General features: G+C 39.5%; 4 protein-coding genes and 2 non-coding genes across 6 annotated transcripts in view; 4 read left to right on the forward strand and 2 right to left on the reverse strand.

Moving 5' to 3' along the window:
- The first annotated feature begins 2513 nt into the window (after positions 1 to 2513).
- LOC119560064 (protein takeout) lies at positions 2514 to 7311 on the forward strand. The gene is made up of 7 exons (XM_037873370.1): positions 2514 to 2581; positions 2945 to 3023; positions 4003 to 4121; positions 4437 to 4558; positions 6673 to 6806; positions 6865 to 7017; positions 7084 to 7311. Exons 2-7 carry the CDS (start codon positions 2957 to 2959, stop codon positions 7236 to 7238), a joined length of 750 nt encoding a protein of 249 aa, XP_037729298.1. The 5' UTR covers positions 2514 to 2581; positions 2945 to 2956; the 3' UTR covers positions 7239 to 7311.
- Positions 7312 to 9336: 2025 nt separating this feature from the next.
- LOC119560847 (circadian clock-controlled protein daywake) lies at positions 9337 to 11286 on the forward strand. The gene is made up of 3 exons (XM_037874507.1): positions 9337 to 9489; positions 10365 to 10460; positions 10519 to 11286. The coding sequence occupies exons 2-3, from the start codon at positions 10391 to 10393 to the stop codon at positions 11187 to 11189; spliced, it is 741 nt and encodes a 246-aa protein (XP_037730435.1). The 5' UTR covers positions 9337 to 9489; positions 10365 to 10390; the 3' UTR covers positions 11190 to 11286.
- Positions 11287 to 12115: 829 nt separating this feature from the next.
- LOC119561121 lies at positions 12116 to 12280 on the reverse strand. The gene has a single exon (XR_005221066.1). It is a non-coding gene; the product is annotated as a U1 spliceosomal RNA (small nuclear RNA).
- Positions 12281 to 12856: 576 nt separating this feature from the next.
- On the forward strand, positions 12857 to 16549 carry LOC119560516 (ubiquitin-conjugating enzyme E2-17 kDa). Its single transcript, XM_037873992.1, has 3 exons — positions 12857 to 13051; positions 15558 to 15843; positions 15906 to 16549. The coding sequence occupies exons 1-3, from the start codon at positions 13008 to 13010 to the stop codon at positions 16029 to 16031; spliced, it is 456 nt and encodes a 151-aa protein (XP_037729920.1). The 5' UTR covers positions 12857 to 13007; the 3' UTR covers positions 16032 to 16549.
- A 1892-nt stretch (positions 16550 to 18441) lies between these two features.
- LOC119561124 lies at positions 18442 to 18606 on the forward strand. Its single transcript, XR_005221069.1, has one exon. It is a non-coding gene; the product is annotated as a U1 spliceosomal RNA (small nuclear RNA).
- A 2893-nt stretch (positions 18607 to 21499) lies between these two features.
- The window catches only part of LOC119560842 (FERM, ARHGEF and pleckstrin domain-containing protein 2), a 29469-nt gene continuing 26920 nt past the window's right edge, over positions 21500 to 24048 (reverse strand). The window contains exons 11-12 of the mRNA XM_037874496.1: positions 22697 to 23183; positions 21500 to 22078 (exon numbers count right to left, since the gene is read on the reverse strand). Coding sequence (XP_037730424.1) covers positions 22000 to 22078; positions 22697 to 23183 — 566 coding nt within the window. The 3' untranslated portion in view covers positions 21500 to 21999. The remainder of the gene's footprint in view (positions 22079 to 22696; positions 23184 to 24048) is intronic.

A 24048-nucleotide genomic window follows, 5' to 3' on the forward strand; every position in this document is an offset into this window, starting at 1 on the left:
TGTTAATTACCCAAGTGACTAAGCATATGTGGGAAAGTGCAAAGGTGAGCTGAGTAAATGTCACCAAAAATTATGGGAAATTCCATTATCAAAATGATCTATAAGACAGTTGAAGGAATCAAATTTTTTGAATAAGAATTAACACAGCTTATTGGCAAACCAGTTATGACAGACACTTTACTAAATTAAACTTAGAACGACTTTCAATTCGCACTCAATTAAGAAATATTAAGGCTTTAGCTTCCTTGTGACCCAGAAACGTGTCATTCAACCAATCGGATAAAAGGGATGGGACTCGCAAGTGCATTCACAGTCGAGTGGTTTTTTAGTTGATGTTGACCCAGTCACCAATCCACCTTGACCTTGAGAGCGATTCTCCACACGCAGCCCAGAGCTTGCGAGCAAAATGAGGGTTTCTGTTTTGAATGTACTCTTTTCATTGAGCATTCAAAGTTGACTTGGCGAAAATTAGAAAGTTCGGAATATTTTACCATTTATAGGCCAGGATTAAGCAAAAGTTTTTCTCATATATTGCATTAGTACTTTTTTATGATGTGACCAAAAGTTTTTATAGCGCTCTTTTAAATAATTCATTATATATTTTTTAAAAGTAAGCGGTATCCAGAAATTCTGCACAGAACAAGGGTTATGCTATAAATTCAACAAATTTGTTTAAAAGGTATGTTTTGATAATGATCTTTTATTGAAAACAATGGTGTGTAAAATTAAAAAATAAATTTACGTGAAAAAACTCATAGATAAACAGGCTTGTTGTACTTTTTGGGTATGGGGGAATGGAAAATTGGCAAGCAGATAGAACGAGATGAAGAACTTATTTGCATTTCTATACTTAGGCATCTTTCACGATTTCAATTTGCCTATGATTGGGCCCTGTTTTGCAGAGGCGAATTTTTAGTTAATCATTTTAAAATTGTTTGCGACTTTCTATCCCTTCTCTACTCCTATTTTTTCTATAATCCCTTCTCGTTCTGTCACTTTTGTTAAGCTTAAAAACAAATATATCAATACCTTTAAATAATATTTTAACCATATAGTGAATAATTTTTTGTTCCTCCTTTTCCATGGATATGAGTGATATTTTTCCCAATTTGGTACCACCAACCTCTTCTTTCTCTTCAACCCCATTTACCCGCTTTTTCTTCGAGTGACATTAAAAATGTAAAATGTAAGACACATCTATTTTTATACATGCGTTTTACACGGTGTACTTTTGGGCGCTTGACTCACAGTGAAGGGCAAAAATATTTGGCATACCATATAAAAGAATTATACAAAAAATGGTTTTGTTTTTTAAATGAAACCAAACCACAGCCAACTAGATTCCAACTAGAATTTAGCATTGGGGGTTCCTCGGTTAAACAGCGGGTTCCACCGCTAGGACCCTATATGACAGATTCTTCTGTATGACATGTCCCCTCTATATATTCGTACTCTTTGGTATCACGTTTTGTTCATTACTAAATACAACCAACTGGAGAGATTTTCTTTTTCGTGAACTCTACAAGCCCCTCACGAATCACGAAGTGTTTCCACCTCAAATATACAATTTAAATGCAAAACAGACAATGGTCAATAATCAAAATTATTCCCGTCTGTCCATAAAGTTCCCTGAAAAGTTTTAAAAGACAATTGCATTTCATCCGGGGGCTTGTCTCCATACCAACATTTCGACTTGCCAGCAAATAAACATTTCTGATTTATTAGGGTTAACACACTCTCAGGCTCTCAGGTTCAATTCACGTGCGGTTGGCTGTGCTCCGTATGGGTGGATAATGAGTACCCATTACCGCACTCGGCACTTGGAAAGCTGTTGGTCCTAATCGCACGGCTTGACCTTTTGGCCACAATTGAAACTGCGGCCCACAATAGGGCTGAAAGGCAGAAGAACAAATGGTGAAAAACGAGAGAGAGCACGGTACTGGGGAGAATCGCTAATGATGCCAAGCCGCTCGGATGATTCATGGCAGCCTCATTACCAAGTTGCAATCGCGACTGTGGGAGGTTGGGCTCCGAGTCAGAGACCCTTTAAACTTAACCTTCAGGCCGCCAGCCCCGGCTAAATTGCTACCCGCAACTATACACAGAGGAAAACGTACAAACCGGTAGATAGGGTCTTATTGTCTAAGTTATTATCAAAACGAGATGGAAAATTCCTCGGGTAAGCCAACCAACTTTGGCAAAACTGAAAAATCCATGCAATATTCGAACTTAATCTGTAATGAAAAGGACTGCAAAATAAAAATTTCAAGGGCTGAAATCTTTTTGAGTCATGAGGAACACATCTTAGGTAAATTATCTAGAGTTTCTAACAATTGCCTTTAAGCAATCTTTATTTTTTTAAGTTTTAATTTGTTTACCATTCAGCGAGATACCGCCGACGACTTGTCTACTACGCCCGATTTCTGGGTGTGGCAAAAAGGCATTTTGTTCGGTTTCCTTTCGCCAGCTCTTTCGCTGCATTTTTGTCGGCGCTTTCGGGCCGACTTCTTGGTTTAAATGGCTTGGACCAACGCTGTTCGAGCTCATTCCTCAGCCGGGCCGCGAGAAAGTTGGACGTAAAGTAAGCGCCGCCGAAGAAAGCAGAAGACAGCACAGGCACACAAAGACAATCCGATTCTTTATTCAAGAACAAACAGTGAACTGGTTGGGGACTGGCTCTCTGACCCACTTCCAACCCGAAACGAAAGAATTTCCGCTGCAAAGTGAAACCCATTGGGATTTCGGATTTTGGCGTCTTAAATTCTTTCCCGACCATTTCACTTTCGCTCGTAAAGAGCAGCCAGCTACGTCATCTAACCGAAATTAACATATGTCTATCCATAAACTGAAGAGAGTGGTCAAAACGTGCTAATCAGTTACGAAACTTGCAAAAAGTGAAACAGCGCCCATCTACATATAATTTCCGACTTGTACTTTCATGCAGACGAACCGAAAAATGTGCCTCAAGATTGGATTTATTTTGCTCGCCTCTGTGCTGGGCACCACCTTGGCCCAGGAACAGCGTAAGTACCGATCAAACCGTATAATATGTGAGATACCATTGGGCCGCGGCTTTCTAAGTTACATCAATCGCGGCGCCGACTTTCCAGCCGGTCCTTAGACACGTCCACCGACCAACTTGGCCTAAGTGGCCCATGGATTTGGCACTGACTAATTACCCTCCCCAAAGACGTGCCTTGGCAACAACGAAAGTCGGCCAGTGCCGGATCTGGTCAAGTACTTTCCAGAACGGCAATTGATGGCCACGATAGCCTGGGTTAATAGTTCAGGCTCAGCCGTTCTTTACCCGGTTTCATAAAATTAGACAGAAGAGAAACCATTAAGTGGAGGATATATTTTCGAAAAGTTTCCATTTATTGGGCACTAAAAAGCTTACAGTCTAATTAAAATTTGGAACAGCCATCTCGGAAATCTTCATGCAAAGTTTTACTTCTATTGTTGCACAACTTGTTCCTGAAAGTACACATTTATCGTAGCATCGCCTTTAGCTGGACTCTTGGCTTTGAGCGATTAAACAGAAAGAAGTCAAATAATAAAAAATATTAAGCTTGAACCAACTCACAATTCCGTAACACTTAAAACTCAACCATTTAAATAGCGTTAAGTTATAGAGAACACGCTCATAGCAAACCCTAGGGAAACCTACCCCTGAACCCGCAATTCGATTGGTTTTCACACATACCCTTTCCACCGCCACTACGTTAATTAACCCGGCAATAAACCTGTCACCAGTTTGTCCCATCCCAGGGACTCGTTCAGACCGAACATGTTCACAACGATCATTGTGAGATCGGCGAGGTAATTGTGAACTTGAACCCACGTCAGCTGACGCATTCACCTGGGAATCGCAATTAACGGCAGGAAAGCGAATCTTCAGTTTCATTGTGAGCCCATTGGGAAAAGGCAAAACATGACATTTAGAGACCACTGCATGCATTATTTCAACCCATTGTCTCACCCTGCGAACTCTATCTTTTCCAGCCTACTACCTGCAACAATGTCCCCGGGATGAGGCTCAGATCAATGAATGTCTTCGGGAAAGTGGCAACAAGCTGGTCCACTACCTGCAGAAGGGAGTTCCCGAGCTGGACATCTATGAGGTGAGATAAACTTCCCAAGAGAAATTTCCTATTACGGGGCAATAAATAATATTTCCCGGTAGAGACGATTCGATTATTAGTTAATTATTATTTGCTTTTAGTTCCCCATATATTTCTTAGAAGTTTAATTCGCAATGCAGAACATTTGCGTACCTTTTATATATAATGTCTTGATCATTGTGCCCCCTTTATCTTTAAAGTTTATGTATTTTTTTATGGGATATCTGTATCTTTTCTTAAAGAGGGGGTTTGATTTAGATTTTGCGATCTGCGTCAATACCACATACTAATTAATCAAATTACTTTCCTTGATAGATCGAACCCGTGATGATTGATGAGATCGGCATTGTGCTGGGAAGTGGTCCGGATGGCTATCGCGCTCTTTTCCGGAATATTCAAGCCTACGGTGTGAGCAATATTACGGTCACCAATATTCGGTAAGCTAACCACTTCCTTAATACTAAGTGAAAACGTTTGAAATATGCCTGAAAGTTCAGATTTGCTCTGCAGTGTTGAACTTATCCAGATATGATATTTTTGCCGTTGATAAAAGTTCATCACGTGTCAATTGTTGATTAATTCGTGTCGGAGACTTAATCGGTTTTAATTGTCTTCAAATTATTGTTCTAGATGTCTATTAAAATTTCCATTTAATAAGGTTTGCTCGGGCCCTCTTAATAGCACAGTTTCCTGTGTAAAGCAATTTCAATTACCATTGAATTTAATAGTCAAGACTTTATTACCCAGTGGTCATGATTAAGTACATTCAATACAAAATTCTTCTCAAATACGTTAATTTAAAATACATTTTAAACAGCATAGAGGTTTTAAAAAATTTGGAAAAATTTCTATTCACGTCCACAGCTAGACCCTCTCTCATCCCGGACCAAATGATTTTGGAATAGTCTAAATGCACATCTTGGTCTTCATTACCTAAGGGGAGACAATAGGAACTTCGTTCCCCTCATTATTATAATTTTATTTGCTGCTCATTCGCTTAACCGCCCAGTTCATCGGTCAGTGAGTCAATCAGTCAGTTGGCCACTCAATCAGTGTCGCCCAGCACGCGATCTCTACTTAACATTTTGTCAACATTGTGGGAGTTCATTTGAATGAGCGCAGTTTCCACTCATTTGACGGGGTTTGCCAAAGCCTTGTGAATACCTTATGGCTCATAGTCTTGATTTATGGATAGAACGTTTGGCACACGATGGGAAATCGATTGAGCAATAACCCATTTGCATTTCAATGGTTCTTTAACTCTTACTTGAACGCTTTATGTTTGCCCAGTTCAATTTGCATTCGCACGGGTTTTTTTATTTAAATATATTTGTGATGCGTAATTATCGATGACAAGGTGTTTGCCCATTCTGGTTGGCTCTACCTATTCTTGGTTCCATTAGAAAACTGGGAAATCAAAGCCATGGTTTATCTGGAAATCGTTAGATATATGAATATATTAAAATGGTTCGCTGGAAATGTGTTTCAATGAGAATTAACGATTAATTCAGTTAATGGGGAGTTTTTTAAAAAGGGGAAATAACTCCAGCAAAATATAGAAGTAAATCTCTCACTCAAGATAAACACAAGTCAATCGTATCAATTTAAATTTAGTTGACGAAATATGTAGACGAAATATGTCGATTACACTTGAAAATAATATCTTGAGCTAACGCAATAGGCATTTTGTTATACAACCTATAATTTTATACTGGCCAAACTGTATTTCATTTCATTCTGTTAAACATTTTTTTACACTTAGCAAGAAGCTACTCTCCCTCCATCCATAATGGCCTCAGATTTCGTACCGATCTCTAATTATGCAACACCCAAAGCCAAGAACCCTCTAAGCCTAACTTTCCGGTATTTGGAACGACAGTTCCACCAACAATAGTTGTACCAACAACTGCAATTGATTTGGCATTAGGCACTTGGCTCTCAGTTGGCGAAAAATAATAGATTCCGAGTGACAAAGACAAAACACGACACAGGTAAAGACGACTGGCCCACAGATCGTTGACCAAGCAACGAGCCAGAAAAGTGTGCCAACGCTAGATTCTCTAAGTGGAAAGCAATCTTTGGGCCGGTTCCAATATCGGTTTCGATTTCTGTGGCTACTTACCCTGATAAAGGGTACTCAAAACGTTTATGCAATTGGACATAAATTAACGAAAGTCCTTTGAGGATTGAATTTTTTTAACATAACATTTGCGAGCATTCTATTTAAAATTTTTAAGTTCCAAATGTGAAATTTCATAGCAGTCTTGTTCTTACAAGGGTATTTAGAATTTATCGTTTTGTTCTTTGTTTCTCGTATTGAATTGGCTTCTCCACATGAAGGTCTACCGGTTCCAACCGTATTCTCTTTGGTATCGAAAATTAGACTTAAGAGAGCTTCAAGGCTGAAAAGATACGACAAAAATAGTCGGCTCATCTTCGAATGAGCCGAATGAAATGCAGTTTTTCGCTAAGCTCATTACTTCGCAGATTGTCACTGTCATTGCCATTAGGGGCGCCCATTAACATCCATGTCTCTGTATCTGTTTTGCAGCTCCGACTTGGACTCGCTGCAGTTCCAGCTGACGTGCGAGATACCCCGCATTCGCGTCAAGGCTCAGTATAGATCCACAGGTGTTCTGATCTTGGTGAAGGCCTCCGGAGCCGGCGACTACTGGGGGGAGTATGGTGGGTACCGGGCTTTTGGGCTGGGATGACGCTCTACTAATGACTCTCGATCACGCAGAGGGAGTGAAGGCCAAGATCTACTTCAAGGCGCTGGCAAACGAGGGACCCGACGGGCGAACCTATCTGACGACGGACTCCGTCAAGATGGACTTCAATGTCAAGGAGATCCAAATGGGGGTGGACAACATCGCCAATGGCAATTCTGTCATACGTAAGTGGTTGCGATTAGCAAGGTGGTAGTATATATTTAAATATGAAAATCTGTTACCCCCCACAGAGGCTGCCCTCAACCTGTTCATCAACTCCAACTCCCAGGAGCTGCTCAAGGAAATGAAGCCGGCGCTCAGAACCAAACTCACTCTGGTCATCCGCAACTTCATGGATCGCATCTTCGCCAAGATCCCGCTGGACGAGTGGATCAATCTGAATTAGAATGTAGTTTCCCTAGCCTAAGTCCTAATTTATTGCACCCAGTTCAAGCTAAATAAACAAAGTAAAGACGATCGAGGATGGCTCTTACTCAAAACGGGTGCTGCGTAACCCGAGCCTGGTTACTATATCATCAGAGTCGTTAAGCATTAGGCAACTGGGGTCGGAGTTATTATTAAATGCACGTTAGCTGCCCGGCTTGTTCAGGTTTGTCACGCTAATTCAAGGTCTTGTCCATCTGAATGAATGAGAAATGTGGGAAAAGGTTCGTCAGTAACGGGAGATGAAAGAGGAAGGGTTCACTATTTAGTTTTTTTCCTGGTTTTTGGAGAAGGTGTTGATCTTTTCCTTAAAAACCCCTATAAAGACGACCCTTGCTCGCCTAAATCCCCGTAACTGGCTGAACCAATCCCCATGACCAACGGGCATCACATCGGATTGAATAATAAACTGTGAGTGAGCAACAAACATCGCAGCTCACCCCAACTTATCTAATGCGGCTATCACTGGGATGAGGCCTGGGAAATTATCTTTGGCTGGCTCCCGAATTGCGTGCATCTCGACAATTTTCCTCCACAATCAGCCTCCGCATCGGACCATGTCAAAGGCAGGCAGCCCTAGCTGTCCTCCCAGACCTCAAGTCGGGGAAAGCTTTTCGCCAGGGGATCGCCATTCATTATGCAATCCGCGCAGCACAATTTCCAAAGTTAACAGATTGTCAACACACGACTCCCCATCAAAGATGTTCGCGTGGCGTAATTGCGACAGGCACGATAGCGACTAGAACGATCTTCCTGGCCCCTGCCCCTTGATTTTGGACCGGAGCTTAACTACCAAGCGACTGACCCCTCACTCACTGCGATCACCACACTCGGAGGAATTATTATGTGTTGTATACATATGTGCTTCCTCGGCAAGCTCAGCCAATCTAGTGAAAAAAATATTTTTACTACGAAAATATCCTGTCTATCTGAATGGACATGGAATTTTGGCAATTGTCAGAACTTCAGATTTATGTTTGATTGCTCTTTCCATAGTTCTATCTTACCCCTCAATGCAGTTGATAAAACCTTTAAACTGTTTAACAGTTTCATTTTAGTACAATGGTATATTAGAAGAAAGCGTTTCCGACTTTATAAAGTTCTTGGTCAGGATCACTTGCCTAGTAGAACCAACGATTTTCTTCGATCTGTCCGTCCGTCCATATGATCGCTTAGATCTCGGAAACTATAAAAGTTAGAAGTGGGGACGAGTCATGCAGTTCAACATTTTTTAGCGGAGTATCACGCCCACTGTTAAGTCCGCCCCGCTCACCAGTTGTGACGCCAAAATTGCCTAAGACTTGCTTAATTTATAATTTTATTTTATTTCCCTAGTCAATACATATGGAAAATTGTTTAGATCGGGCCATTAGGTATTTTATTGGGACTTTATTTGCAAGAAATTGGTCTGTGCCGTAGATTAAACTGTAAGCACCGACGTTTCTTCGCCTTCAATCGAACGTTACTTATGTATTTTGAAGTTAATTAAAAGAGTAACGGGTATTCCATAGTCGGCTTTCGACCATAGCGTTCCTTTTTGTTTTCTTTTAATTATCCTGCAAGGTGAAGCTGAAATGACAATAATCTGTACAAATATGCAACTACAATACATTCTTAAGGCATATTTTTTTTAAGTGCATATTCGGGAGAAACATTTCGGGTAGCAACGTCGGCGTTATGGTGTCAGCTTCCGGCTTGACCTGCAGTCTGCATTTTCCCGGCCAACTGATAATTTTCCCGCTCGCCTGACTGCGCGTGCTTGGGTTTGTCACCGAGATACATTAATGTGGATGGAGTCAATCCCTATTATAATTATTAAACAGTAGCTGCTTAGCGTCTGGCCGCCCTCTCTTCCCTCTCTCTCTTTCTCTCGGTATAAGTAGTTGGTCATCTCTTTCTAGTTGTTCAAGCTTACCTGGCGAATTCTAGGGGAGGGGGCGTCGAAGGGGCGTGGCAGGGGCGTGCAAGTTCTACGTCGTGTGTTTTCAGTCCACAGCTTGCCCAAGCTCTCATGTAAATCGTAGCGTAATTTTTGCTATAAAACACGCCGGTCTCAACAACTTAGCATTCAGTACGATACGTTGACGGTTACTAAAACAACACCCGGCTCAAACAGCTCGAGAACGTTGAGCAGCCTTCGACAGCTTAAAAAGATAACAAATCAGTGCCAAAACAAATAATTGCAGTTTAAATTAAAATATCTGCCAAGTTGTGTAAGTTTCGACGCTGCGGCTTATCCTTAAGAATTCGCGTACTTAACCCAAAGTTTCAGTAATCTATACAGATAAACTACGAAGTTCAAATTAATATAATAAAGGAACGTTGAAAATAAAGGTCAACCTTTATTGATAGCAAAATATTTTAAAATACATTTTTTTCAAGTTCCTAGTATTAAATGGATGAATTTAAAGGAAGCTAAAGAACAAAATTGTTGTGTCCTTAGGTAAAATCGAATAACAATCTGGAATATGGAGTATTTATCCTAAACTTTATTTAATAACCTTTATTGATAGCAAAATATTTTAAAATACATTTTTTTCAAGTTCCTAATATTAAATGGAAGAATTTAAAGGAAGCTAAAGAACAACATTTTTGTGTCCTTAGGTAAAATCGAATAACAATCTGGAATATGGAGTATTTATCTTAAATTTTATTTAATAAGCCAATAATTCAAGAAATTCACGATCCACCGTTCCACATATTTTCGAGGAAAAGTTTAAAGACAAAGATTACTTATATTTCAACTCTAAAAATACTCATTTGATTTTATATTTAACCTTTGCAATCATTTTTAAAAATCATTAAGTCTCGATCAAACTTAAGTACAAACTTGCAACAAAACTGGTAGCAAATGACAGTAATTGAGCAGTCTAGGGGCTCCTCCCAGTTATTAGACTGAGTCGCAGTGACAAAATGCCTATAATCAACCACTTCAAATGTTAATAGAAATGGGAGGTGGATCATTTAAGGGCGGGTTCCGTTGCTTGAATCAGTGGGGGTTAATAAACCCCTATTAACAAACTTTGACGTCAACCAAAATGATTAAAAAACAAAAATTGTTTCTACTTTTTACCATATCGTTCCACAGAAAACAATTGAATATAAAGAAGCAAAATGCAGTCCTTACTTATCGTGGCCTCTCTCTTGATCTGTTTCATGGGTTGCAGCTCAGCTGGCAATATGCGTAAGTCATACCTCCCCTCCTAAACATATTCAGTGTACTTACCAAATGTACCCCTTAGCTGACTATATCCAGGTGTGCCATCGCAATGATCCCGATCTGTCAAAGTGCCTTAAGAACAGTGTTCACAATTTGCGACCCTATTTGGCCAAAGGTATCAAGGAATTGAATGTACCACCACTAGAGCCCCTGTACATTGGAGATCTTGCAATTTTGGATGGGTCCGCTGGACTTACGGTTAAGGCCAGAAAACTGAACGTCCTGGGGGCCTCGAACTTCGAAATCACTAAGCTGAGGGCGTCCACCCAAAATCGTCGATTCGACTTCGAGTTGATTTTGCCCCATCTCCACGGCGATGGCATGTACGAGATCAATGGCAACATCCTGGCGTTGCCCATCAAGGGTAATGGACCATTCACAGGAAATTTTACCAACTTTGTGGCTTATGTGCGCGTTCAATATGATATCAAGAACGTTAATGATCTGGAATATCTGCACGTTAAGGATTTCGCTTTAAAGATTCGCACTGGCAAGGGATATCTGAAGCTGGAGAACCTCTTCAATGGAGATAAAGTTTTGGGTGACGTCATTAATGACACTATTAACCAAAATTTCGAGGTCTTTACCAACGATTTGATAGCACCGATTGCCCGCGCTCTGGAGGCCAAATTCAAGGTCATCACGACCAAAATCCTTGAGAACTTCACCTACAGCGAGCTCTTCCCGGTCTAATAGGCAACTGAAATTAGGCTAGAATTAAGTTTGTGATACACTCGAATTGTTTTAATTAGTCCTAAATTATTCAATAAATCTAACAAATTTGAGCAGACATTTAAGCTTTAATAATTATTTATCCAAAAGTCAAAAACGTTGAACTGGCATTTATCTAAATTCACCTCGCCACTGAGCTGATACTTAAGTTCCTTTTTCAAATTAATAGGGATTTTATGCACAAGATTGTGGCGCCTACGTTTTCTTCGATTTTCTTTTAAAATATAATTTTTCTATTTCGCTTGGCAATACACCTAAAAAATTAAACAGGAACGTTCTTTAAAATTGCAATCGTAACTGATTTGATTCAGCTGTAAGATTGTGAAATGTACGAAAAATGGTACTAAACACTTTAAATTGTTATACCCTTTCAGGGGGTATTATGATTTCAGTCAGAAGTTTGCAACGCAGTGAAGGAGACGTTTCCGACCCCATAAACTATTTAAATTCTTGATCAGCATCACACGATACGATCTAGCCATGTCCGTCTGTCCGTCCGTTTCTACGCAAACTAGCCTCTCAGTTTTAAAGCTATCGGACTGTAACTTTTCCAAAAGTCGTATTTCTTTTGCAGGTATCTGAATTTCAAATTTTAATTTTTTCAAAATCGGACGATTATATCATATAGCTGATATAAAAGCAACAAAATTAACGAAGAAAAATAAATAATTTCAAACGATTTGAATTGTGGTGTTACTATTTTTCGTCCCTAAAAAGGAAACAACAAAGTATATGAAAAAAAGAGATGTTGTGTTAAGATTTCACGTATTTCGTAAATAGTTTTTCTACCATTTTAATTGCTGAACACTAATCAACGACCCCAAAAATAGAATAAGAAAATGCGATCCCAAAATGGTTTTTTTATACGTTCAAATTTATTTGCTTATGTCGGGACGGCGCGAACGCCATTCCCGGCTACCAAAAATTACACGCACGAGTTATTCACATTAGGAATAATCGCAGAGGTCAACTCAGCCGAGGTGCAATGGCCAAGCCTCACTCCGGAGGAACCGCCTTCGTGATCACGGTTAACCTCTACGCCAGGTAAGTATGCTTTTATCACCTCAGCTTAGGGGTAGCCACGAGCGGGCAGCTTAAATAGGTTGGGAATTATAAATGGTTGTTATGGGGAAAAATGTATGCCATGCGCAGTAGTTGTTAAACATCGTTTGGCTAGCTCACAATGAGTCCTTTAATATCTTGAAAGTCATTGCCTGAAGTTGGCATACGTTTTAAGTTATATTTTTTGGGTAAGATATTATAATAAAAATAATTTGGATAAATTCTGTTGTTTTTATCCATTAAAATTAAATTGTGCTGTTTTACGTTTTCCCGCCATATTTTAATTGAACAGGAGTAAATTTTTATTTATTCGATCTGGGTACTTTTTTTCAGAGATTTATTTTGTTGATTTAGAATAATCTAAAGATAGAATGTTCACTGCCGGGATTATATTACATTCAATATTAAAAGAGATTTGTTTAACAATGCCAAATCTCTTTTCTTACTTGCGCAGGTCCGGCAACGCTTAATTCTTTGGAGGTGGCCAGTTGGCAGCTCTAAGCGATAGTATCGAAGTGGCATCGATTCGTGGCCCAGCTCTATCCGATAGTATCGGAGAAACATCGATTTTTGTTCCAGCTCTATACCATTGCTGCCCGAGTTTGCCCTCAATTAAAAATAAAATTACAAAATTTCACCGTTTCCGTTGTAAAACGCAGCGCATCGCCCAGGCGTTCGAATTCCCATCCAACACAAGTGGTAGTATCGTTGTGAAACATGTCAACACCCGCACGCAGACGTCTTATGAGAGATTTTAAAAGGTGAGAAAAGAAAACTAGCCCAGGAAAGGAGTCGAAACGAAACGAAAGGAAAGCAGGAAAACGAGAGGCGAGTCGCGAAGTACACACTATCGTCGGATTTAGCGGATTCGTGTTTCGTGGTGCGAAAAAATGTTGGAGAAAAGAAACCTGGGGCTGCGCTGCCCAATACATACATATAGGCAAACACACGGCCGCACATACGTATGTGTGTGTGCTCCACGTCTGTATGTAGTGGAAAAGTTTGCGCAGCCAAAATACGAGAATACGGGTGTGTGTGAGTGAGTGGTTGATTATTTTCGCTGCTTTTGCTCTTGCGAAAAACAACAACAAAAACAATTCGCTTGTCTTTGACACTTGACTTTGATGTGTGCGAGGTGCGGGGGAGAGACGGAGAACAAGGGGAAAATTGGGAAAACCAAACAATTCTTCCGTCTTCTGCCGAAATTGCGTCGCAGCAAAACATTAACAGCATTGTTGTTTTCGGATTCGCCTGACTCAGCAGCTGCATCCTGCCCCTCGCCCTCTCCCGCTCCCGCTCGCACTTAACCTTGTTGACTCACGCAAAAGAGACGGCGCACTCCAATTGGAATTTCGTTAGATTTCGATTCTGAACTTTCATCATCTTCGAATCTTCGAAAATTTGAATGTTGGCTGCACTGGACCGCAATTGCACTTGGGGAATACGAAACCAAATGTCAAGGCTGTTTGCGGAGGCGGGACTGCCCACCCCAAGGCAAAGTACCACCCGAAGGCCAACAACAACTAGCCGCCTATCTCGCATTCCACAATTATCAAAAACTTGGCACTTATTTGAGCCACAACAACACAACAGATCTGTGGATTTAGAAAATATTTAATCACAGGAATACAAGGTTTCAATTGCTTACAACAATTATATTGGGATGCTAGGTTCATATGTACGTTTACCAATGTTGTTCTTAAATAGGGAGTTCTGCAGAGAGTTCTTTATAGGACATTTCGACTGATCTCTTGCCGCACATTTATTTTGAAATGAAGGGCCTCAGTGGATTGTTTCAAAATATTGCCCAGAAGTGAGAATAATAGAAAAAATATTGTTTATTCGAAACTCTTTTGAAAAGCAAATTGGGTTTAAAAAACTATTAGTAATGGATGGATATTTGTTAAAGTAATAAAATCTACATTTTTTGGCTTTTCCCTGGAGTCTAGCAAAACATTCCAGTTCAATTTTAAACTGTGTTTTAAATTTCGTATTATGTTTTTGTCTCTCTGTACACTCGCGTTTCTTTGCTTGTTTAATCGATGATTTCATTTGGCCCCAGTATCGATTTAAGCCGATTGAAGGGCGCGGTTAAACGGGTTGCGCCGCCCGCTTGTTGCTCTTGGCTGACCTAATTCCCCAGCCAATCCCTTCTAGCTAACTCCGAGATTGTGTTTTCCGCTTTTCTTTCCTGAAATTAGTTTTTTGTCTATACTTTGTGTACAGAAATGGTAAACAAACATTGTTCGGCGATAGTAACCAAATAAAAACGGCTGATTCAGATTCAGTCAAGCCTATCGAGCTCTAACTGCCAAAAATATCACTTTGTTCTACAGCTCAAAGTTTCATTGACGGTTAAAAAACAGGTTTTGCTGTTTTCAAATTTATTTCTGATAAGTGCGATTCGTCACTATGATCGTTGCAAGAGTCGATCTACGTGCGTCAAGAACTGAACTTCATACATATGTATATCAACATCTGTTGCCACAATGACATTTTTATTTAACTTCTTGGTTTTATTTATAAACAAAGCTTTTTGTCCTTCATGTTGTATATTACATGTGTATTTATCCCCGTTACTCGTAGAGTAAAAGGGTGTACTAGATTCGTCGGAAATTAGGTTACAGGTTGAAGGAAGCGTTTCCGACCCCATAAGGTATATATATTCTTGACCAGGATCACTAGACGAGTCGATCTATTCAGGTCCGTCTGACCGTCTGTCTGTATGAACGCTGAGATCTCGTTTACAGTTTTATAAGAGCTAGAATGTTAGGACTTGGCATGCAGATTTTTGGGCTTCCTGCGCAGCGCAAGTTTGTCTCAGCAGGGTGCCACGCCCACTTTAAATTTAAATGAGATTTTGTTCTTATTATCAATACCCATCTACATGCAGAAAATGATTGAAATCGGACCAGTTGGTTAAAAGTTATAACCAAATAACAATCAATATTTTCCAACTCAATCGAGATTGCACACCACATGCAGCAAATCAGCTGTTTTCACTAATATGCCACTAAGCCGCTAGGGGCGTTATAGGCTAGGTGGATCTATAGAAGTAGAAGATAGGTGGCGCTATAGGCTAGATGTGTAAGTGAAAAAGCAGAGTTGCTTTCAGCATATCTTCATCCCTCTCGCATTCCCTTAAGCTAAGTAACGGGTATCTAATAGTCGAGGCCATCGTCAATAGCGTTTTCTTTTTTATTGTTTATATTAGCTATATAATAATTTTCTTTTTCTTTTAATATCGTTTCTCCTTCCTTATTGCAGACTTCAGGAGGATCCACCAACGGGTGTTTCGGGTGCGCCAACAGATAATAATATTATGATATGGAATGCTGTGATTTTTGGTCCACACGATACACCATTCGAGGACGGAACCTTTAAGTTAACCATAGAATTTACGGAAGAGTATCCAAACAAACCGCCAACAGTTCGATTCGTATCGAAAGTATTTCATCCCAATGTGTACGCAGACGGTGGAATTTGCTTGGACATATTGCAGAACCGTTGGAGTCCCACATACGACGTGTCAGCCATACTAACATCTATACAGGTGAGTAGTATTTGTAGGGAGCTCTTTAAACTTTTCTAACCTCTGCTGATTTGTGTCCCTAGTCACTGCTGAGCGATCCCAATCCCAATTCACCGGCTAACTCCACCGCCGCCCAGCTGTACAAAGAAAATCGCCGCGAGTACGAGAAGCGTGTGAAAGCCTGCGTGGAGCAGAGTTTCATCGATTAGCCATGCGCCCACTCTAGGAACAGCAGCAGCACCAGAAGCAGAAGCCACAACAGGAGCAGCAGCAGATTCGAGGGCGGACGCAGCTTAAAAGATCAGCAAACTACAGCAACAAAAATATGCAATACCATAAAGAAGTTTAAATTAAATAATAACAGAAATATTTATGATAAATGTAATGCTATGAAATTGTAACAGCGCCAACGGCACGGCACAGCAGCATATTCACCACAACCGCTCACACACCTGCGCACACCACCCGCAACACATAAACCCTGAGCAGTTTTCAGTTATATTTGTTTGGCCGATAGTTTCATCTTGTCCCTAACCCGATCCCGAATTCAGATCACTTAAAAACACCCGGAAGTTCACTGTAGCAGCAGCCGCTAGTTAAGCCGGCAGCCAGCAATAAGTCTCTCATAAGCTAACAACTCAAATGTTATAATTCAAGTAGCAGCGGCAAAAAATTATTAATAATAATAATAAAAAAATTATAAAATCAATGTCAAACAATTGCAAAATCCAATTAGTTTCATTTTAGATGTGCGTAATGCAAGTCCTGTAAAACTGAACTAAAACTGCAACTAAAAACTCTGCAAAAATCTCAACAGAAAATATTTTTAGTAGTTCGTGTCGTAGCAAAACCCCCACAGTTATGGCAGTGGAGCGTCCAATGTCATCAACAATAACTACCTAAATCCTACATAAACATACACATGCTACCTAGATCGATTCATAAGTTTATTGGCTATACATTGTGAAATTACTAGAAATTGAGAATTAAATGTTAGTTGTTAGCAATATAAACTAATCCACATGGTATGTGAACACAAATCTCCAAGTTGGGATCGAACAGGCAATTAAATATGTATGTATACCTCTGTAGCATCCAGTGACCAATGCGCAATGCATTTTGCACGATTATTTCAAGTCCGGACCCACACGCTATTTTTACCCTAACTGTAAGATCTGATCCCTTATCTAATTCAAGATTACACCTTGATTTGGTCTGTTTCGATGGCGCTCGAGAAAGTGCGGGATCTTTCTTTAGTGTATAGTTGGTTGGAAACACCTCATAAACTGCCATTTTGCCACGCTATGTACTCTCTAGGTTCCACTGTGTCTTGGCTGCGGCAATTGATTTAGTTAGTTCTTAAGCGTTTACAATCGAGTCTTAATCTTGTTTTCTGTTGAATGCGAATTGCTGTTCCTTTTGCTACGAACCCTCCACTTTTTGGCACTTTGTGTTGGATGGATCGCGGAAACGTCGATGCGATGATGATGCTCTGAGCATCATGTTAATCTTATATATGAAAAACCTACCATATAGCAGCCTATTGTTTTATTAACTACGAACCAACTAAAGTAGAGAAAGCAAGTAATCCCAAATCAATTCACAGTAAAGAAAAGCAAAGGATGAGGATTAAGGCGACCCATTCGAACGATGTGGAATTTAAAATTACCTTACTGTAATTAACATTATTATTATTAATAAAGTTTAAGATTTCAAATATCAATAAATGAAAATAACACAAAATCGCCTTTATTTATTTTGTAAAATAGTTATTTTGATCGATAAGATTCACATTTTCAAAGCATTATCTAAACAAAAATGTAATATTCTTTTCTAATTTCTTTGCGAATCGTATTTTTTTGAGTGTCTACTATCAGATACTTAGCTAAAGGGATTGTGTGGGAGATGGAGATATTAAAGCAGCAAAGCGACTTCTTCCGGGGAACAAGTTATTTGGGGATAACTTTTTAATAAATGGTAAGATAAGATCAATTTTTGGCATTAACATGGATTAACTTTATTGTTAATGGAATCAAATTAACAATTATAGTTTTAGATATTTGTAATTTGTATACCCTTGCAGAGGGCATAATGATTTCCTTCAGAAGTTTGCAGCGCAGTGAAGAAGACGTTTCCGACCCCATAAAGTATATATATTCTTCATCGGCATCACTAGACCAGTCGATCTAGCCTTGTCCGTCTGTCCGTTTTTACGCAAACTAGTCTCTTAGTTTTCTAAAAGTCTTATATCTATTGCAGGTAGTATATAAGTTGAAACGAGCCGGATCGGACAACTATATCCTATAGTTCCAATAGAAAAGATGGGCATGACTCGGCGTTTTATTATTACTAACGGAATTATGATACTCCAGCGAATAAGATATTAATATTTTGGCTGAAATCCTGTTCAAAATTAAAAAGCAAATAACAAGTAACGAAAGAATTGATAATTGATTTGAAAAGATTAAATAATTTCAACGAGTTCATTCCAACACACCCCTACTGCGCATGGAAGAAAGTGTTGCTTAGGGGTGAGTTTTTCCCATCACAAGTCCTTATAATTCCCAACTAATTCTAGCTTCTCGTTCATGGGACTATCGGTGTCGAGCTGAGCAAAGCATACTTACCTGGCGTAGAGGTTAACCGTGATCACGAAGGCGGTTCCTCCGGAGTGAGGCTTGGCCATTGCACCTCGGCTGAGTTGACCTCTGCGATTATTCCTAATGTGAATAACTCGTGCGTGTAATTTTTGGTAGCCGGGAATGGCGTTCGCGCCGTCCCGACATAAGCAAATAAATTTGAATGTAGATTTACCAAAAAGCTCCAATTAAGAAATCATGTTGGGATTCCCCCCAGATTCCAATTGATTAGTCTTCAGTAATTAAAGTGGTAGAAAAACGATTTACAAAAAGCCGCAACACATTTTGGCGCCGCTGGTTATGTTGCCCGCAATAGATCCGTATCCTCAGATCCAAATAGTTCCGACTAACCTTGCGATGAAGATCACAAAGCCGCCGAACAACCGGTCCAAACGTAGAATCTGTCGAAGCATCCTTACCGTAGTCAGCATCAAACTCGCTTCTTTCTTATGCGTTCGACAGCATTCAAAGCAGCTTTCAAATTGTCTAGCGATGAAGAAGAAATAGCAAAATAGATTGTAAATTGTGTTCAGAATCAAATTTCTGTGACCTAGCCTCCTTGGACCTGACGGAGGTCCAACTTGCACCACCACCTCTAGACGACCTTAAAAACTTCTTGCTAACACTGACATTTGAATTCTCAATTATAAATAGATTGGAAGACGAATAACCACCGCAGTTATCAACATTCGTATCATGACCACATAGAGTGTCCTCTTTCATGTAAATTCTTAAAAATTCGTGGTCCGTCGAGGATAATTTTTTCGCGAATTTTGGGGGTGAGGACCCTAAACTAGATTATTACCAAAGCTGTCCATACAAAATGGAAAAAACGAAACAGATTTTTAAAAAAATTATTGGAACTGGATTTTTTACAAAACTATTGGAAAAAAATTTTGAGCGCTGCTTAGAAATCGTTTCAAACAAAGTCAGACTAAAGATTCATTGATTCAATCATTCCATTCTATGATTCGATTCCATGATTCGATTCTATGGTTCGATTCGATTCTATGATTCGAAACTAGATTATACAAATCCGTTATATACATTTATATAGCCAAATCAAACATTTATGACCGAGACAAAATCCAGCTATGTAGCTCATAAACCCAAAAAAAGGCCTCACTATAAGCAATATGAAACGTAAAATTAATATAATGGACAAACATATTGTTTACAAAATACCGTGTGGTGGTAACAGCACCCAAACGTGTAATATAACAACGAAGGTGAAATTAAAAACAAGAATAGTTGGCCACAAATCGTACATAATAATAAATATGATAACATAAGTATCCCAGAAACAGCACTTGCAGCCCACTGTGCGAGTTACCGACACTCCGAATTTCGATGAAGGGAGTGTGGTATAACAAGAACAACATTACCGGAAAGGGAACCCACTAGAAATGCTACAGACAACAACTGGAAGTTCGGAAACGCATTCAAAAAAAAAACAGTTCTAGGTCGCATTTTTTTTACACAAAACGGCACCCATGAAAATTTTCCAAGGCAAATGTGGGTGCTAGGTGCAGTTTATTGCGGGCCCGTCTGGATGTGTTTCAATAAAGTGCATCCGGATACATGCTTAATCGGAAATTTGGGTAAGCATTCCGAAAAATAGTTCAAGAACGCATTTTTTTTACGTAAAGCGAGACGTACGATTATTTTTCAAGTCAAATATGTGTGCTAAGTGCGTTGCATTGCGATGCTTTCTAGATGTGTTAAAGTTTGATGCAGAAACCCAATGATGAGAAAACCGAAGGATGCCAATGGTCGCTTTTTACGTACGAAAACTTCAAAAAATCGTAAATATGAACGTGGATATCTCGGAAACTATCACAGATAGAGAGTTGGGATCTCAGATTTAGATTCCGTAGCCTTGTACGCAGCGCAAGTTTGTTACGCGAATATGCCACGCCCACTCTAACGCCCACAAACCGCCCAAGCCTGTGGCGCCCACAATTTTCATGCTAGATAAAATATTTTAACTGAAATGTATTGGTTTCGTCAATACCTATCGATTAATAACAAAAAAATTTGCCACGCCCACTCTAACGCCCATAACGCTTAAATCTGTCTACCGCCGGTAGGTGGCGCGCTTCAATCTCGCTTTGCTGTTTGCATATCTCCATTTCCCTTTTGTTCGCCACCACAGGCTTGGGCGGTTTGTGGGCGTATGAGTGGGCGTGGCACTCTGCTGAAACAAACTTGCGCTGCGTAAGAAGCTCAGGAATCTGCACGCCAAATCCCAATAGCCTACCTCTTATAGTTTCCGAGATCTCAGCGTTCATCCGGACAGACGGACATGGCTAGATCGACTCGGCTAGTGATCCTGATCAAGAATATATATACTTTATGGGGTCGGAAACGCCTCCTTCTGCCTGTTACATACTTTCCGACGAATCTAGTATACCCTTTTACTCTACGAGTAACGGGTGTAAAAATGTAAAAGATGTTAGTAATGTAAAAATCATTTTTTTTCGCATCGAGTAACAGTTATCTGATTGTCGTTACTTTTAGAGGTTTTACTTTATTCGTAAACACTCGGTATATTCGATTCATTCGAAAGTATGTAACTTGTAGAAGGAAGCGTTTCCCACCACACATTCATCATTCTAGATCTAGCCATGTTCGTCTTTCTGTCTGTCCGTATGAACGCTGAGACCTCAGAATCGAGCTAGAATGTTGGGACTAAGCATGCAGATTCTTGGGCTTCCTGCGCAGCGCAAGTTTGTTTCATCGGGGTGCCAAGCCCATAACGCTTAAACCTGTCCAGCGCTCACATTTTAAATGAGATTTTGTTAATTATCAATACCCACTTACACGCCAATAACTATTTAAATCCGACCATTCATTATAAGCTTAAAAACAAATAAGCAAATTCAATCGGATGTTTCCGAGATCGCACACCACACCAACACGTGGTGGCGTGTTAAAATCCTTGAAGGATAACGTTCACCCATTCGATTTAAGGTCTTTAAAATCATATTTCCCCAATGTACATGAGTACATGGGCATTAGAAAACTAAAACGCAATATTTAAGAGTTCTTTAAAAACATCATTCATTTTTGTTATATTTTTATCTAAATTGTTTATATCTAATAAAGTTAATGACTTAAACTTATGATTACAAATTGCATAAATTTTATTTGATTCTGGAATCAATTTGCTCTTCCGTACTTTTTTCGTAAAGTAAATCCTTTAAACAATTGATACGAGTGGACACATAACTCGGAAAACTAATACACATAAATCCAACTTTAAACACAAATTATAAGCCAATGCAGGCGTAGAACAAATCGAATCAACAAAGACATTATTTACAAAGATACCAAATAGAATACATTGAGTAAGTAATGTTGAAAATAAAGTAGGCATATATAAAATGGAAATATTGTTTGTGGTGTATACGTTGTATAAAAATAAAATACTAAAAGGCGTCTCTATGCGTATCTGAATATTTGAGTGCCTCCTTAATGGAATTGCACGACGATAATGTAAAGGACCAGTTCGTCTATCCTGGGACAATAAGCATTCCTAGTTGCCTAACACAGCGTGACTGTGAATATTTTTGAAGTCCTGGGTTTGAGTGGTGCTGCGCAGCACCTCCAGCCATCTGGGAAAGAACAAGCAAGTTTAATTATTTATTAATTGATAAAAATTTGACTAAAAAAGTTTCATATCAAATTCTTCTTCCAAATTTCATTTGATATAAGCAACCGGATAAGTATCGGATTAACTATAGTGCGATAACGTCAAAGAAAAAGTTCGCTAACGTCCTTTGACTATACATAATGTGTTACGTTACGAAAAAAAAAGAAAAATGAAAACTTTTAGCACATTTTAATATACAATTTATCGCCTATTTTTAAATCAATATAATGCGCTAAAAATTAAAATGTGCTAGTAAAATTAACTGCTTTTTTTTAAATTTATTTTTTTAGAAATGCCAAATTAAACAAAAAAAATATAAAATAGTTGAAAGACATTATAAAATGTATAACAAATTAAAAACATTTGCTAAAAATATCTTAAAATCCCACTGAAATTGAAAAGATTTTTGTGCGAAGTGTTGTTTGAAAATATGTCTGTGGTCCCACGAAGATACGTTGTTTTAAATATATTATAAAAGTGCTATAACAACCATGGGTATTATTGTACGAACTTCGTTCTTCATTTCTGTAAGTTGGTGACCGATCTTTACTGTATTAAACTCGTGTAGTATAAACCTTACCTGTTGTAGGTGTGGGCGCTCTCTGCCCGAAAGAAGTATACATGGTTTTTGAAGGAGAGCTTAAAGACAAACTCCTTCTGAACGGCGTCTTGGTGGCCAGGGGGACCCACTGTGTAGCCCAGCAGCGGCAGGCTGGCCAGGGCGAACTCGTCCTGGTAGCTCTTGTAGAAGTACAGGCAGAAGGAGGTGAACACCACCCAGAGTTTCTGCCAGCCTGAGCTATTCTTGAACTTGCGCAGTAGGTACCCTGACAACTGGTGCTCGGCGGCTATTAGATGATCGCCCAATCCTACGGTGGCGCCACGATGCCAGCAGACGTGCAGAGCGGTATTGCTTCGGGACGGCTGCGTCCGGTTTTGTTGCTGTTGCTGCAGCTGCAACTGCTGCTGCTGCGGGGTCAGCGGTCCGCCACCGTTCACGCTGCTGTTCAAGCTGCTGTTGTTTCCGTTGGTCAGACCTAACAGGTCCAGACCCTCCTCCGAAGAACCTGTAAATTCGGTGCAAAATACTTTAGTGGGGGCTTTCCAAAGGGGGATGTAGGGATGTGGGAGAATTTCTTGCTTACGAGGCCTTGCAGTGTGCTTTTCTTGCCAGCCAAAGTGTAGAGAATAAATGGATAAGTTTAACAAGAGGAATAGTAAGGAATGCCCAAATCGGCAAGCCGAAGTTTATGTACCCTAGGAGATAAAACCTTATCATTCAATTAAAATAATATTGCAGAAACTAACTGCAGCAATTTTTATGCGCAGGACAAGTTTGTTTAACCACGCCCACTCGAACGCCCTCAGCCCGGACAAATCTGAAGCGCCCACTGCTTTGATGCTAGAATAAAAATTTAAGCTGAAAGGCATTTGTGTCGCCAATACCTATCGATTGATCTTAAAAAGTTTCCCACGCCAATTTAAGAGCTAGAGAGTTGAAACTTGAGAAGTAGATTATACTAATGCCTGAAGCCCATGTCTGCTTTAGCCGAGTGTTTCGCCTACTCTAGTGCCCACAAATCGCAGATTTTGGGCCCACATTATTCGAGATTTTGTTAGTGTAGGGGAGTGTCACTTTTCCAAAATTTAAATGTTTTTCAAAGTTTGAAAACAGAAAGTTTGATGGTAAAATTGCAGTGGAGTTAAATAATACCGCTCTTGGTCTGAACCAATATTGTTATTCCTTTATACCGTGAGCATACTTGTTTTTTTTTTAATTTCTATTGCCTAACCAAAACCTTCGAATTCTTCATGACACGAATTATTCAGTGCAGTTTTTTTTTCCAAAGTCAAATTTATATCTATGACTAAGAAATCACTCATGCAGGGTTCTAATATTATACCAAACAACAAATTGTGTTGTATTCCTAT

The sequence above is a fragment of the Drosophila subpulchrella genome, unplaced genomic scaffold (genome assembly GCF_014743375.2).
Source record: "Drosophila subpulchrella strain 33 F10 #4 breed RU33 unplaced genomic scaffold, RU_Dsub_v1.1 Primary Assembly Seq354, whole genome shotgun sequence".
NCBI classification, from domain to species: Eukaryota; Metazoa; Arthropoda; class Insecta; order Diptera; family Drosophilidae; genus Drosophila; species Drosophila subpulchrella.

Excerpts from the sequence above, each read along its gene's own strand:
- LOC119560064 (XM_037873370.1), top strand. The coding sequence starts at position 2,957 with ATGTGCCTCAAGATTGGATTTATTTTGCTCGCCTCTGTGCTGGGCACC. Across the intron at positions 4,559-6,672 it reads ATTACGGTCACCAATATTCG|CTCCGACTTGGACTCGCTGC; the intron begins GTAAGCTAACCA and ends TCTGTTTTGCAG. Across the intron at positions 6,807-6,864 it reads CGACTACTGGGGGGAGTATG|AGGGAGTGAAGGCCAAGATC; the intron begins GTGGGTACCGGG and ends TCGATCACGCAG.
- LOC119560847 (XM_037874507.1), top strand. The coding sequence starts at position 10,391 with ATGCAGTCCTTACTTATCGTGGCCTCTCTCTTGATCTGTTTCATGGGT. Across the intron at positions 10,461-10,518 it reads CAGCTCAGCTGGCAATATGC|CTGACTATATCCAGGTGTGC; the intron begins GTAAGTCATACC and ends TGTACCCCTTAG.
- LOC119560516 (XM_037873992.1), top strand. The coding sequence starts at position 13,008 with ATGTCAACACCCGCACGCAGACGTCTTATGAGAGATTTTAAAAG. Across the intron at positions 13,052-15,557 it reads CTTATGAGAGATTTTAAAAG|ACTTCAGGAGGATCCACCAA; the intron begins GTGAGAAAAGAA and ends TCCTTATTGCAG. Across the intron at positions 15,844-15,905 it reads CCATACTAACATCTATACAG|TCACTGCTGAGCGATCCCAA; the intron begins GTGAGTAGTATT and ends TTGTGTCCCTAG.